This window comes from Sycon ciliatum, chromosome 6 (assembly GCF_964019385.1).
Source record: "Sycon ciliatum chromosome 6, ocSycCili1.1, whole genome shotgun sequence".
In the NCBI taxonomy this organism is placed as follows: domain Eukaryota; kingdom Metazoa; phylum Porifera; class Calcarea; order Leucosolenida; family Sycettidae; genus Sycon; species Sycon ciliatum.
Window position 1 is genome coordinate 16236856 of NC_088648.1, and position 16146 is coordinate 16253001.

General features: G+C 48.1%; 1 protein-coding gene and 1 long non-coding RNA gene across 2 annotated transcripts; both read left to right on the forward strand.

Moving 5' to 3' along the window:
- Positions 1-53: 53 nt before the first annotated feature.
- Positions 54-1968, forward strand: LOC135819482 (uncharacterized). Its single transcript, XR_010553923.1, has 3 exons — positions 54-188; positions 911-1144; positions 1793-1968. It is a non-coding gene; the product is annotated as an uncharacterized LOC135819482 (long non-coding RNA).
- A 62-nt stretch (positions 1969-2030) lies between these two features.
- On the forward strand, positions 2031-13394 carry LOC135820080 (sushi, von Willebrand factor type A, EGF and pentraxin domain-containing protein 1-like). The gene is made up of 15 exons (XM_065333386.1): positions 2031-2052; positions 2437-2802; positions 3479-3661; positions 4402-4997; positions 5792-5865; positions 6330-6511; positions 7017-7211; positions 7649-7825; positions 8470-9231; positions 9640-9843; positions 10492-10692; positions 11006-11371; positions 11587-11775; positions 12388-12986; positions 13317-13394. Exons 1-15 carry the CDS (start codon positions 2031-2033, stop codon positions 13392-13394), a joined length of 4194 nt encoding a protein of 1397 aa, XP_065189458.1.
- Positions 13395-16146: the final 2752 nt, after the last annotated feature.

The following is a 16146-nucleotide window of genomic DNA, read 5'->3' on the forward strand; positions in this document are numbered from 1 at the left end:
CTGTACCAAGGTGTCGTGCCCTGTCCCGCGTCCAGCATACGGCTCGGTTACTGGCCCTGGAATTCGACACGAAGATGTTGTACAAGTGCACTGTGACGTTGGTTATGAGCTGCAGAATCAGTCGGCAAGCAGCCGGTTGACGTGCATGGCGGACCGGCAGTGGAGCGCTGATGTTCCCGACTGTGTCGGTGAGTTTAGACGTTCACTCTCACCGTCGGCATTGTGCCGTATGTGCCGCTGTGATTAACTGCACTCCAGAGCTGTCGCTTTTTTCATGAGTTTCTATTGCCTGTCCCGTCTTGTGTTGTGCATTGGCAAGAATCACATGTCTGTGCTCTAGTATCTACTGTAAGTCTACTTCGAAGTACAAATTTTCGGCGCCTTCGAATTTCGGCCTCCCAGGACTAAAACACATCTCGGCCGCATTCAAATTTCACCCTGTACTGCTGCTGCCTGTATACACTGTCACACTGAAACTTGCAAAGCAAAATTTCGGCCGCAAGATATTTTCGGCCAAAAAAGCCCAGGCCGAAAATAGGCGAAAATAAATATACGCCGAATATTTGTTGATGTAAAGTATGATGGTGTGTCATTCTCGGGATACGACATCTCTATTCATGGGCAAGAATCATCCTGAACATCGATTGATCTGGCTTGGATTGCTGAGATGTTTGACTCCTGGTGGAGCAGCAGCGTGCTGTCGGCCACCGGATTTCACAGTGCGAATGGTGGCCGAACAGTGCTGAGCCGCTTGGTGTGCATCTGATTCTATAGTCCTGTTGGCTTACCATATTCTGCTGCGTGTGTTTGTCTCTTCTCTCTCTCTTCTCTCTCTCTCTCTCTCTCTCTCTCTCTCTCTCTCTCTCTCTCTCTCTCTCTCTCTCTCTCTCTCTCTCTCTCCCTTCTACAGCTGTAAAGTGCCCTTCGCCTTTCCCTCTGACCCACACTCCACCACTACCAACTACAGCAACGAACTCATCCCACAGAATGCAAAATACCAGCAGCAGCAGCACTATTGCTGAAATTTACCGCTACGGGTTGCTGGTCACGTTTGACTGCGCTGTCGGCTACTATCGTGTGGGCGCTGCCAATGCGTCGTGCACGGAGCATCGCAACTGGAGCAGCCCTCTGCCCGTGTGTCAAGGTAGGTGGAGTTGTCGTGCACTAAGTACCCTTGCTTGCACTCATACTCTGTAGGTGCTTGTGAGGCGCTTGGCTGTTGCGCTGCCTTGCCTCGGCATGGCTGAACACTCTTTCTGGTTCGCATCAAATCTATCTACTCTGGTGCAACGCTCACTGTGTTTATTGCATTTAGAGCACTATGAATTTTATGCTTTCGGGCGGTTTAGGAAACCTCGTAGCCCCATTGTTGCCTTGCCATGATTGTAGCGAATTATTCATGGCTACACAAAACGGCTTCAGTTCCTCCAAATGCTTGCCTAGGAGGATTTCATCAGGGAAACGTGCTGGCTGTGTGGCTGTGTACGCAATGGTTTTGCTATGATCATGTCTGCTCTAATTGTCTGCAAACTCCAACGCAGCACTTGATCATGTTTTACTGCTATAGTTGATTCTTGTAATAGTCTTCCTGTCTCCTTTGCTTCTCTCTCTCTCTCTCTCCCTCTCTCTCCCTCTCTCTCTCTCTCTCTCTCTCTCTCTCTCTCTCTCTCTCTCTCTCTCTCTCTCTCTCTCTCTCTCTCTCTCTCTCTCTCTCTCTCTCTCTCTTTCTCTCTCTCTCTCTTTCCCCTATGCTCTCCTGTGTGTGTGTGTGTGTCTGTGTTTGTGTGTATAGCTGTGACATGTAATACGTCAGTGCTAAAGACTGTGCCCAACGCAGGATACACGCTGGGCGGTTTGACAGAAGTGCCGTTCGATCAGTCACTCCTATGGACGTGTGACGTGGGGTATGAACAGACAGGTGGTAACCTCTCTCAGCTGTGCGATCACAGTTTGAATGAACGCGGATACTTCACTGGAGTGGGGCCGCAATGTTCCAGTGAGTGTAGTACTGGACATACTCTTACCTTTCTATGCACGCTTCTCTCTGTCTCCGTCTGTCTCTCTGTCTGTCTCTCTCTGTCTGTCTCTCTCTGTCTTTCTCTCTTTGTCTGTCTGTCTCTGTCTTTCTCTGTCTGTCTGCTCTCTCTCTCTCTCTCTCTCTCTCTCTCTCTCTCTCTCTCTCTCTCTCTCTCTCTCTCTCTCTCTCTCTCTCTCTCTCTCTCTCTCTCTCTCTCTCTCTCTCTCTCTCTCTCTCTCTCTCTTCTCTCTCTCTCTCTCTCTCTCTCTCTCTCTCTCTCTCTCTCTCTCTCTCTCTCTCTCTCTCTCTCTCTCTCTCTCTCTCTCTCTCTCCCTTCACTGTTGCTAGAAGTTCGATCATTTCCATATTCTGTATCACATAGAATGCGTGGTATCTGTGTTCTCCTGTCTCTGTAACAGGAGTTCAATGTCCGCAGTACAGCTTTGTGCCATTCGCCTGGATCAGTCCTATACGCGCAGTGTATCGATACGAAGACAGCATCACAATAACCTGCATCACCAACTTTGAACTTGCTCCGAGTGAGGCCAGCGCCCTCGTTCACTGCCAGGGAAACGGGACGTGGTCTCGCAACGTGACCGAGTGCAGGCAGATCGAGTGCGAGGAGATTCCGCACGTGCCACATTCCACTCGCCAGGGCAACAGCAAGCTGTTCAATAGCGTGCTGATCTACACCTGCTTGCCGGGGTACCGCATGACGTCCGGATCGCCCGTGATCTTGTGCCAGGCAAACAAGACCTGGAGCAGCGCTCTGCCGAACTGCACCCGTGAGTAGTAGAAACCCTCGAGTGAATTCACCCGTATATTCCTACTCGTTTAGCTATGATCCCATTGGTCCTATGGATTGGTGGGATCTTCCGATAACTGTTGGGAGTTTTCTTCATGTTCAGTGTTTTTTATGGGTGTTGTGTATGTGCATGGCCAGCTGGTTTGTGTCGGAGAACTCCATTGTACATTGCTGTACTCCGAAGCATTCATGCTGGTTCCCGGTGTAGTGAACTCGCCTATCGTGAAATCCTGAGTGCGGAGCAGGATTGTATATTGCCCGCCAGAAATGAATCAATGGCCAATTGAGTAATCTCTTTCCGAATTTTCTTTTGAGTCTCTCTCCCATGTGACCAGTTTTGGCAGTAATCAAGATCAAGTAGTTTTTGGTTTCCACTATAAATAAAGTACCGTATTTTCCGGAGTATAGTGCGCACTTTAGATCTGCTATTTTAGGCCCTAAATCGCAGGTGCGCACTATGCTCCGAATATGAAATGCATGTACTTCAATGAAGATTGAAGCGCGCACCCCCAATGAAGATTGGGGGGTGCGCGTTATACAAAGGTGCGCACTATACTCCGAAAAATAAAGTATACAACAACAACAAGCACATGTACAGCATACCGGCACGGTGCATTACATATTTCTGTTCCAATTGTCGTGCCTTTGCCCTGCAGGCATCACGTGCACTCCGAAAGCTCTACCGCCACAGGCACTCCGCGTACCGTCTCTGAGCACCTACGACTTTCAGAGCAACGTGACCTACTCCTGTCAACCCGGTTACGAGCTGAGACTGCCGGTCAACCAGTCGTTGTGTGAGGAAGACGGCAGCTTGCGAGATGAACATCCCGGATGCAAAGGTACGGCTGCCATCTTTGCAATGGGTTATACGCCATACACAGGCTCCTGTACTTGCCCACACATGCACAGTTTGTTCTTGGTACAACTAGAGAAGGTTGTTGCCGGCTGGTCAGTTTGCTGAAGTTGTGCTGCGGTGGCAGATTACAACGATGATCTGAATTCAGTTGCTCTTGGTCCATCTTGTTCACAACAATCTTCTTCTAGTTCTTGTATGTCCCTTATCAGATTAAGAAACAGTCAACTATTTCCAAAGTGTCACTGTGAAGACCTGTGCGAATGAAAGCTGTCACACATAGGGCCTGTTGTGCCTTGTCTAAACACAGAATATGTCTGCAGAGGCGTATGAGATTGATTTTGTGATTTCATACCGTATGTCAGCGCCGTTAAAGCCATGGCCTTATATTCGAAACACCGCTGCTTTCCTAGATATTTTAGATGCAAAATGACTCACCCACTACGCCATGCCATAAAAGTCAACATTCACACAGAAATTTCAATCTCAATCCACTTGTCCACCCTTCCTGCTGGGCTGTAAGTGTGTTAGCATTGTACTTATTCCTTCATTTTTACAAAACATACTTCAAATGTCATTTCATTTATGAAGCCCATGGCTTTATAACTGAGACTGGCTTTATAATCGAATATACCGCCATGGCCTTAAAGGTGCGGACATACGGTATGACAGGAAACAATTTGTTTCTCTCTTCTTCTCCCCCCCCCCCCCCCCCCCCGCATCCAGGTGTACAGTGTCCATTCGTGCTGGCACCGAATGCTCTATCAACAGCCGTGAGTGCTTCCTACCCAGACTCGCTCACCATTCAGTGTAGACTAGGCTACCAAATACACTCCGCACTGAACTCGATAAGCGTGGCGTGCCTCCAGAACGGATCCTACTCGCTCAGCTCCATCCCGCAGTGCGCACCGATTGGCTGCAGCCCGTTGCCCGTGGCGATCAACGCCACCGTAGCCGGGAGCTCTACGTCGTACGGTTCGGCCGTGTCTCTGACGTGCGACCTGGGCTTCGTTGGACCGCAGAGCAGTCTCCGGCGTACATACTACTGCACACACGCCATCGTGAACGGTAGTGTGGTGTATGGCTGGAGAGCCGGAGCTGATGAGTTTACTCCTGACTACTGTCAACCAGTGGAGTGTCAGCAACCTGTTGGTATCCAACATTTTCAATTTGAGGCCGCCACTGCATTCCCAATCCTACTCGGGGAAGAAGTGAACAGTAGTTGTAACCTTGGCTATGAGCTAACCAGTGGTGATCTGGTTCGTCGTTGTGTAGTTGATGTTAGTAATAATGGTGTTGGTATGTTGACTGGCAGTGTTCCTGTATGTTCACCTATACAATGTACTGATCCTGGTATACCAGTGGATGGACAGCGTAACACTACTGCTCATAGCTATACTGATGTCATCCAGTATGAGTGTAATAGTGGTTTTCTACTCAACGGTACATCAATTATTCAATGTCAGGCCAATGCTACATGGACTGCACCCACACCGCACTGCACAGGTAGGTAGCTGAATATCCTGAACACACTCAGACTGCTCCAGGTACAATGCTGCTTAAAGAAATCCGACCGTGCTAGTCAAGTTGGTGCCCTGCACCAGTCAACCACATCCCAGTCTTCACAGGTGTAGGGCTGCACAGCGTGGTATTGACATGCTTGACCTGATTTCATTGAGCAGCACTGACTCTAGCTGACTTGTTGTACGGGGTCTGCAGCAAAGTTCGGAAAATAGTTTGGAAAAAACTTGGATTTTAGATATAAATTTTTCCAGGTTTGGATAAAGTTTTGAAAATGTGTTACTTTTGAAACTTGTATGCTTTGAGCAACAAAATGCTGACTGGATATGATCTGGTTACTTTGGTGGAAAGTTAGTCATAGCTCGGGAGTCGTAGCGTTTTATTCTTCTTTTTTACTCGACAAAATGTTCTTTCCGCCATTTGCACCAAGTTCTTTGAGTAAGACGGCTCCACAGGATTCGTTATCAGTTCATCTTTGCATGCTATACAACCATTGTGTGTGCTTTTGTGTTCTTGTTCTGTTTGGCTCTGCGGGGTGAAGCAAGGCTACTCTCTCGTTTGACTTGGTGTGTGTTTCTGACATTGTTTCCTGCAGCCCGGAACTGTGATCATCCTGGACACAGTGACTACATCAGCCGACATGGAGATGAACATTTCTACAATAGATCTGTGATGTTCCATTGTCCTGTTGGCTTTGATCTGGTGGGCAACAGTGTGTTGTTCTGTCAAGCTGATGGTTCCTGGAACAGCTCCACACCAAGCTGTATTCCTAAACAGTGTCCAGTGGTAGACAATAGCAATGCACATCGTAGCAGCACTAGTAGAAACAACACAGTAACAAGTGTGATACGTTTTCAATGTGATGTGGGATATGAAACCAGTGATGAACTCTCAGTTTTATGCCAACACAATCAAACATGGAATTCATCCTTTCCAAACTGTACCATTGTTTCCTGTGGCAGTCCACCAAGGGGAATACATTCTGAACTATCTGTGACCTCAACTGACTTTGGTGGTATAGTGAAGTATAGTTGTTGGACTGGCTATGAGACTAGCGATGGTCATAACGAATCGCAGTGTTTATCCAACGGCTCCTGGTCTGTGCCATTATCATCATCCGTGTTAAACTGTAGTTTGATAGAATGTCCAGTGTTGCTGAGTCCTGTGAATGGCAGTGCTGAACTGAACGGAGGAAATTTCAGCTTTGGAGCCGTCACCACGTTTAGCTGTGACAAGGGATTCACCCTGAGCGGATCATTGGTTCGTGTTTGTGGTGACCTTGGACAGTGGAATGGATCTGACACTGTTTGTACAAGTAAGTCGGTTGTGTCTTTGCACGATGCTGTGGGCTGTTTGCTACCTTACTCCGTCTGTTTGATACAGTGTGCCCACGCTTATCTGCGCTTCCTACTCCCGTCCCTTCACCTACCGGGGAAACTGCCCATGGGAATGATTATGATCTTTTGAAGGAGCTGAGATCGTGACGCATCCAAGTCAAATCGATCAAATTTGTGTCTTTTCAAATGTCAACACACGGTTCCGTGCTGGGACATGTGCATTTCACTTGCCAACAATCTTTCCGCGGACTGCCCAAAAGGGTCCGTAGGCGAGTGCCTGTTGTAAGTGGTTTCAGCAGAAGACAGTCATAGTGGCCTTGCCTCCCCCGTCTCGAACCGCTGGTAGTTTTGTTTTGAAAGTGCACCTTTATGGTGAGTGAGCGTGTGTGTGTGTGGGCGTGTGCGCGTGCACGTGCACGCCATGTCTCAGCATCAATCATTCTCCTTACTATGTTTTGCTTTCTTTGTGTTTTCAATCCCCAGTTGTACAATGTCCTGTACCATCACTCCCCCAGCACACACTGAGAACACCCAATCTAACAGCCATGTCTCTACTGGACTACTCCAGCAGTGTTGTGTACAGCTGTGTGACTGGCTATACACTAGTGGGTACTCACACACAGCAGTGTCTAGAGACGGGAGAATGGACATCCGCCACAGCAACGCCATATTGTACAAGTATGTAAATGTGAAACTTTTTCATTCTACTCTTCTGATTTTCCTCTCAGCTAGTGTAGAGATGTGATTCTGGTGTGGAGGTGATGTTATTCTGGTGCATAGATGATGTCATTCTGGTGTATATATGATGTCATTTTGGTGTGGAAATGATGTCATTCTGGTGTGGAAATGATGTCATTCTGGTTTGGACTTTGGAGATGTTTAGGCTGCCTGTTCATATTTGTGTTCTCAGCCCCCACAGGTCTTGCAAAGAGTAGACACGGTTTCCAAGTTTTCTCATAGCACTCACCCTGTCACTCCTAGCTATTGGATAGTTCACGCACTTTGAAATGGTGCCATGGCTCGAGTTCTTCTGGTCTTTACCAATGTTTAAAGTCCTCCAACCTGTGATTTCTCATCAGTGTTTTCATTCTTTCTGGCTGTGCACGTTGTCTCAGTTGTCACTTGTCCAGCTCCGGCCGTAGTTCCAGCCAGCATACACAACGGCACTGGTGTGTACCGCTGGCAGAGCAGCATAGCGTACCATTGCATCATCGGCTTCTATTTACGAGGCGTGGATGTCATCACGTGCAGTCACTATGGCAACTGGTCCGCTCCAGTGCCAGCTTGCATAGGTAAGACTCGATCTCCTCTGCTCGCAAAGTGAATACGGTCAACCTTGCAAATAACAACCTCGGATGTTCCAACAACTTGCGAATAGCGACATTATCCTCAGATCAAGTACCCCTTGATTCTGTACTTTTAACCCCACCAATGACAACACTTTTCCCGTGATGGCGATCAAGGGTGGTTATTCGCAGGGTTGACTGTCGTGCGCTGCATTGCTTGCATGGAGAACCGTGGCATTCATCTCCATAGCTACAGTGAGACAGTTCAGTACAACGTATCCTGGATATAGCATACTTTCTCTTTGCATCGGATAAAAAGTACTTTCCGATGGCCCTGCGTACGGCTATACCAGTTACTTGACCTTGGATGTGGAATAGCTCGGCTATCTATGAAGTAAATATTTTACCTCCCTTGGAGCTGGAGGCAAAATGTACGTTGTACTGAGTTTCACTGTGTGCGTGCATGGTAGAGGTGATGACCATTACCAGTGTAGTGGAGTGATGAAGGTGCTTATGGCCTGAGTGGGCCCCATTGGTGTAGTGTACTGATTCTGTGTTTGTCTACACACGGCCATGCCTGGATAGTAGATACTCTGCAAAGCTGTACAGTTGCATTCCTTTGCCTTTTGTTTCTGACCGGGTGCTTGCAGCCTACACATGCAACACCAGTTTTCCTGCGCCTGCCAACGCCACGACGACCGTATCCGGGACGACGGCTTTCAAGACCGACATGACGGTGCACGAGGGTGCCACCATCTTCACGCAGTGCAGTCTGGGATTCAGCCACAGCGATGCTGGTGGTAGCCTAACGGCGACGTGTTCCAGTGGACAGTGGGTGCCACGTTACTCACCCGATTGTCAGCGCATCGTGTGCAATGGCACGTTACCGGCGGGTGGTGCCAATGCGGTCCGTACCGGCGCCGGGAATCTGTTCGGCGACACGCATCGTTACGCATGCCCGACGGGGTTCACGTGGTCGAGTACATCCGCCGAACTCCGTGTGGAGTGCCTACACACTGGCCTGTGGTCCCGCACTGTCCCGGACTGCTACCCGGTGGCTTGCCCTCGCCTCGCAGCACCCAGCAACGGGGCACTGAGCACTGACACCGGCATCTATACAAACATCTCAACCGGGCAGTGTACAACAGGCTATGAGGTTATCGCCGGTGATCTGAGTCGCACTTGCCAGGCGGACGGCACCTGGTCCGGGGCGAACCTGGTCTGCACGCGGGTACGATGTCCTGGGCTGGCTCCCCCGGCTAATGGCGGGTTTGGCCAGTTTGACGGCGACCAGTATGGCGATAGGGTGGTGGTGTTCTGCGATGCCGGCTACGAACTGGACGCGTCGGTGGAGTCCACACTGCGCTGTCAGGCGAATCGCACCTGGACCACATCTCTCTTATCGTGCAAACGTGAGTTGACAGTCTTCCTTGAATTCTTGTTCCCTACACAAGCTCTGTCCTGTGGTAGCCTACTCCAGCCACTGACCAGTCGCATACCTGTATTTTGAGTTTCTTCATGTTGTCACAATAACCTCTGGTCTCTATCAAGACGTGTCCTATGGAAGACTTTGTTCATGGCGTCAGGGGAAAGCGTTTGTTTTCCACGTCCGCAGAGAGCAGAGTTGAAAGCATGATAAATAATGTTCTTCATTAAGTTCATGTGTACCTTACTATGCACGCTGCCACAGCGTTTGTTGTGTTTCATGGCCTGGCAATGCGAGAAATCAGGCCACACGCACAGTGGACTGATGCAATGCAAACATTTGACCGTGTCCTTGTTGTTGCTTTCCGATTGCGTTGTTTGCCTTTCCTGCGCAGGTGTAACATGTCCTGTGCCAGATCAACCACTTTACATACCCTCTATCCCCGCACTCCCCACCACCGCACCACCGACTGCCACACAATACGACTATGGTACTGTATATGCATACCACTGTGCGGCCGGCTTTCAGCTACTCGGCGTTCAGAACGCCGTGTGCACGCAGGCCAGTAACTGGACTAGCCCGCCGCCTACGTGTCAAGGTAAGAACAGTTAGATCTGTCAGAGCGGATGTGTAGTGCAGTACATGTGCACTGAGTGTAGGGCAAGTGCTGTCACTGTCACTTTCCTGTATTGAACTTTGAAATAATTGTTGTTTGAGAGCCTTTCTTCCTGCTTTGTAAGGGGCCGTCCGTAAATATCGATGTTTTTTTTTTAGACGATATTCGTTCGTATGGGGAGAGGGGGTTTTGACGCTGTTCGTTGCTTTTGGCGGAAAAAAATATCGATCTTCACATACGCTATTTTTAGGTATGCACCTTGTACTTGCTTGTCGCGGCTTGTGCACCATGCAACATGCAGGCACTTGAACCTTGTGACTTGTACTACTACTAGTACTGCAGCACGTATTATGTACCTACATGTACACACAAACCGTTCAATATAAAAAATATCGGTCTACTGCATAAATGTATGCATGTTCGTATTAGGGGGGGGGGGGGGGGGGGGGTCTGGGGAGATATGAACAAATATCGTCTCTAAAAAAAACATCGATATTTACGGACGACCCCTAACACAATTCAATCTGTTTATCTTCAGGAGTGAATTAGAATGAACTCTGCCGTCTGCAGCTGCTAAATTCATAAGCTGATCCTTCCTCTTGTCCCCTTGTGTGTTGCTTTATTTACCAGCTGTCACCTGTGATATATCTACACTGCCATCCCTGCCCAATGGTAACCATGACAGCACTGGCATGGCAACCATCCAGTATGGTGGTCATGTGACCTGGTCATGTGACCTGGGTTATGAGCTGGTTGGTAGTGCAGTGCAGCGCTGTGTGCAAGTAGCCAACACGCCTGGAAACTTGGACGTGGATGCTCCGAACTGTACAAGTAAGTTCCAGTCTCTCTGTTTCTCATGTGTGTGTGTGTGTGTGTGTGTGTGTGTGTGTGTGTGTGTGTGTGTGTCTGTCTGTCTGTGTGTCTCTCTGTGTCTCTCTGTTTCTTTGTCAGGGGATTCACTCTCTCGCTCAATCCCTAATTCTTTTCTTGTTGTTACTTTCACGTGCAATCTCTACCAGTCCCACCGCTAATGCTCTTATAAACTTGTGAGCTGTTCTTTTAGTTGTAATTGTCCAATGTCACCTATCACCTACACGTATGTGTATGCATTGTGTGTGTTGTCTACTGTACATCTTCTCTCCAGGAGTACAGTGCCCTGTCTACCCTAGTGTACGGAATGCAGCAGTGGTGCCCGTCAAGACCGATTATCGCTTCCAGGACTCGCTTTCCATCACGTGCCTCGACAATCACGAAATCAGCAATGGCGTCGTTAACGTCACGGCTACTTGCCTTGCCAACATGACATGGTCAGTGATTGTTCCGGACTGTCGGCTCATCGACTGCGGCACAATTCCAAGCATCCCGTTTGCCGATCACCATGGTAACGCTACGACCTTCGGCAGTGTCGTCACCTACACTTGTCACCTTGGTTACAATATCACTGCCGGCACGGCCATGATCAGTTGCCATGGAGACAAGACCTGGAGCAGTAGCCAGCTGACGTGTACAAGTGAGTGTTCGGGGTCTCTTGGCCGTGCTGTGTTACCTCTGCAGTCCCTACTTGGGAGATTCAGGGTTCTGCACTAGCACGGTGCCTCACTGCTAAATGTTTTGACTGGTCATAAAGCATTGGCTTGATAGCACCTTTGTACTCGGAGAATTGACGTGTGTGGTGTTGCCGGTGTGTGTGTGTGTGTATGTGTGTTTGTCTGTGCTCTTCTTCAGGAATCACATGTCTTGCACCATCACCATTATCACGAGAATCTCTAGTAACACCAATGTTGTCAGTGTATGACTGGAATACCACTGTAGAGTATTCATGTCAAGTGGGATACCTGCTCACTACACCCTCCATTACACACGCACAGTGCGATAGTGATGGTTTGTTTACTGTGGAACATCCCGGCTGTCATAGTAAGTACTATTATTGTCTATGGCCTGCCCGTTGGCGCAGTCGTCAATGCGTCTGCAGTAGTTGTATAATTCTCTCTTTGTCCTCTCTGCTGGGTAGCTCCATTTTATAAAAAAATGCCCTATGTGTCCTATGTGTCGGGAGTATTGTGCGAACTATTCATTCCCTTTGTTGTAACTGGCATTTTTACTCCTAGTGACCCCAGCCGTGGGATGTGGCTGACTGTGTTATTGTTTCATATCAGTTCACAGTGGTGTAGATTATTCTGATAGTTGTGTGTTCAGTTGCAATGTCACCTGTGTACACGTCAAGTCCTACACGTATAGCTGTGACTGTCTTCTTCTGCGGAACCTCGCTTTCCAGCTAAGTCGCCGATATGACCACTTTTTTCGATTCCGGATTCTCCTCATAAGCGTGCATGCACGGTAGTCATTTCACAAATCAGGTCAGCTTGATAAACGACACTCCACTTTCCCCGGTCCGAAAGGCGGTCGGAATTCCAAGGTTCCGTTTTACAAATATCTCGTTCAGCAAATTGTTTGAACTATCCATGGTGTATCTCTGCATGTGTGTACTGACTGTGAAGTGTTTGTTTTGTGTTCATCCCGCTGCAGTTGTCCAATGTCCAGTCCTGGCTACAGACAATGGTGTGTACTCGCACTCACGGGCAGTGTACATGAACAACATTACTCTAACGTGTGACGTGGGTTATGAACTGCAGCCGCAGGTCTACACTGTTGAGTTTCGATGCCTGGCGACGGAAAGTTTCTCTCTGTCTCCTTTGCCGACGTGTGCCAAGATCTCGTGCGGGCCGCTGCAGCCGATTCAGAATGCTACGGTGCTGGCTAGTTCAGCTCTGTTTGGCTCTCGGGTCCGTGCGAACTGCAACTATGGCTTCGTAGCGGCAGGCAGTGTATTGTCTGCTTTGTTTACGTGTACAGTGAACACCAGCGCTGCGTCAAACCGGTCTTATCACTGGCGAGCGGACGGAGCTGATATTCGTACTACGGGTTGCATGCCAGTGGAGTGTGCCCAGCCAGTTACCATTTCCAACTTCATGTACTTGCAATCTATCCAGTTTCCAGTTCTGTTTCGCTCAGTTCTAAACGGTAGTTGTAATCTTGGTTATGAGCTAGCTGGTGGTGATCTTGTTCGTAGTTGTGTAGTTGATGTTAGTAATAATGGTGTTGGTATGTTGACTGGCAGTGTTCCTGTATGTTCACCTATACAATGTACTGATCCTGGTATACCAGTGGATGGACAACGTAACACTACTGCTCGGAGCTATACTGATGTCATCCAGTATGAGTGTAATAGTGGTTTTCTACTCAACGGTACATCAATTATTCAATGTCAGGCCAATGCTACATGGACTGCACCTACACCACACTGTACAGGTAAGCTAGAAGCCGCTTCAACATTGAAACTGTATTCGTGCTAGGAGTCTTGGCCTCAGTGTGTTCTCTCTTTTTTGTGGGCGGATCAGTTGCATTTCTGTTTCCTTTTAATAATGATTTTGTAAATTGTGTGTTGTTTCTTGCAGCCCGGAACTGTGATCACCCCGGGCACAGTGACTACATTAGCCGACATGGAGATGAACATTTCTACAATAGATCTGTGATGTTCCATTGTCCTGTCGGCTTTGATCTGGTGGGCAACAGTGTGTTGTTTTGTCAAGCTGATGGTTCCTGGAACAGCTCCACACCAAGCTGTATTCCTAAACAGTGTCCAGTGGTAGACAATAGCAATGCACATCGTAGCAGCACTAGTAGAAACAACACAGTAACAAGTGTGGTACGTTTTCAATGTGATGTGGGATATGAAACGAGTGATGTACTCTCAGTTTTATGCCAACACAATCAAACATGGAATTCATCATTCCCAAACTGTACCATTATTTCCTGTGGCAGTCCACCAAGGGGAATACATTCTGAACTATCTGTGACCTCAACTGACTTTGGTGGTATAGTGAAGTATAGTTGTTGGACTGGCTATAAGACTATCAATGGCCATAACGAATCGCAGTGTTTATCCAACGGCTCCTGGTCTGTGCCATTATCATCATCCGTGTTAAACTGTAGTTTGATAGAATGTCCAGTGTTGCTGAGTCCTGCGAATGGCAGTGCTGAACTGAACGGAGGGAATTTCAGCTTTGGAGCCATCACCACGTTTAGCTGTGACAAGGGATTCACCCTGAGCGGATCATTGGTTCGTGTTTGTGGTGACCTTGGACAGTGGAATGGATCTGACACTGTTTGTACAAGTAAGTCGGCTGTGTCTTTGCACGATGCTGTGGGCTGTTTGCTACCTTACTCCGTCTGTTTGTATACAGTGCACCCACGCTTATCTGCGCTTCCTGCTTCCGTCCCTTCACCTACCAGGAAACTGCCCATGGGAATGATTATGATCTTTTGATGGAGCTGAGATCGTGACGCATCCAAGTCAAATCCATCAACTTTGTGTCTTTTCAAATATCAACACAAGATTCCGTGTTGGGACATGTGCATTTCACTTGCCAACAATCTTTCCGCGGACTGCCCGAAAGGGGCCCGTAGGCGAGTGTCTATTGTAAGTGGTTTCAGCAGAAGACAGTCATAGTGGCCTTGCCTCCCCCGTCTCAAACCGCTGGTAGTTTTGTTTTGAAAGTGCACCTTTATGGTGAGTGAGCGTGTGTGTGTGCGTACGTGCGTGCGCGCGCACGTGTGTGTGCGTGTGCGCGCTCCATGTCTCAGCATCAACCATTCTCCTTACTATGTTTTGCTTTCTTTGTGTTTTCAATCCCCAGTTGTACAATGTCCTGTACCATCACTACCGCAGCACACACTGAGAACACCCAATCTAACAGCCATGTCTCTACTGGACTACTCCAGCAGTGTTGTGTACAGCTGTGTGACTGGCTATACACTAGTGGGTACTCACACCCAGCAGTGTCTAGAGACGGGAGAATGGACATCCGCCACAGCAACACCATATTGTACAAGTAAGTAAATGTGAAACTTTTTCATAGATGATGTCATTCCGGTGCATATATGATGTCATTCTTGTGCATAGATGATGTCATTTTGGTGTGGAAATGATGTCATTCTGGTTGGAATTTGGAGATGTTCATATTTGTGTTCTCAGCCCCCACAGGTCTTGCAAAGAGTAGACACGGTTTCCAAGTTTTCTCATAGCACTCACCCTGTCACTCCTAGCTATTGGATAGTTCACGCACTTTGAAATGGTGCCATGGCTTGAGTTCTTCTGGTCTTTGCCGATCTTTAAACTTTAAAGTCCTCCAACCTGTGGTTTCTCATCAGTGTTTTCATTCTCTCTGGCTGTATTCTCTCCTTTGTTGTTGTCTCAGTTGTCACTTGTCCAGCTCCGGCCGTAGTTCCAGCCAGCATACACAACGGCACTGGTGTGTACCGCTGGCAGAGCAGCATAGCGTACCATTGCATTATCGGCTTCTATTTGCGAGGCGTGGACGTCATCACGTGCAGTCACTATGGCAACTGGTCCGCTCCACTGCCGACTTGCATAGGTAAGACTCGATCCCTGATCACAAAGTGAATACGGTGAACCTTGCAAATACTAAGTAACAACCTCGGATATTCCAACAACTTGCGAATAGCAACTGTTAGGCCCACCAGTAACTACAATATATTAATTCATATAATTTATTAGTTCATGCATTATTCATTTGGCCTGGGTAGCTACTTGCGCGTCCATGTTTGCCATAGCTACCCAGGCCCTTTATATTGCGTTGCCTCTCTCTTCAACTCTCTCTCGACTCTTGCACTCGAACGATTGAAGACCTGACAACTAGACTCAATCTCTGCTCGGCTGTTGTTCGAATTGTTTGAATTCAACATTGGCGCCCAACGTGGGGCTCGAACCCACGACCCTGAGATTAAGAGTCTCATGCTCTACCGACTGAGTCGAATTGTTTTAATTCAACACAACATTATCTTCAGATCAAGTACCACTTGATCCTGTACTTTTAACCTCACCAATCAATGACAACACTTTTCTCACGATGGCCAATCAAGGGTGGTTATTTGCAGGGTTGACTGTTGTGCGCTGCATTGCTTCCATGGAGAACAGTGGCATTCCCCATCATAGCTACATTGTACAGTGAACAGTGGCATTGCTCATCATAGCTACATAGCTACATAGCTACATTGTGCAGTGAACCAGTTCAGTATATAGTACCCTGGATATAGCATACTTTCTCTTTGCATCGGATGAAAAGTACCGTATTTTCCGGAGTATAGTGCGCACTTTAGATGTGCTATTTTAGGCCCTAAATCACAGGTGCGCACTATGCTCTGAATATGAAATGCATGTACTTCAATGAAGATTGAAGTGCGCACCCCCAATGAAGATTGGGG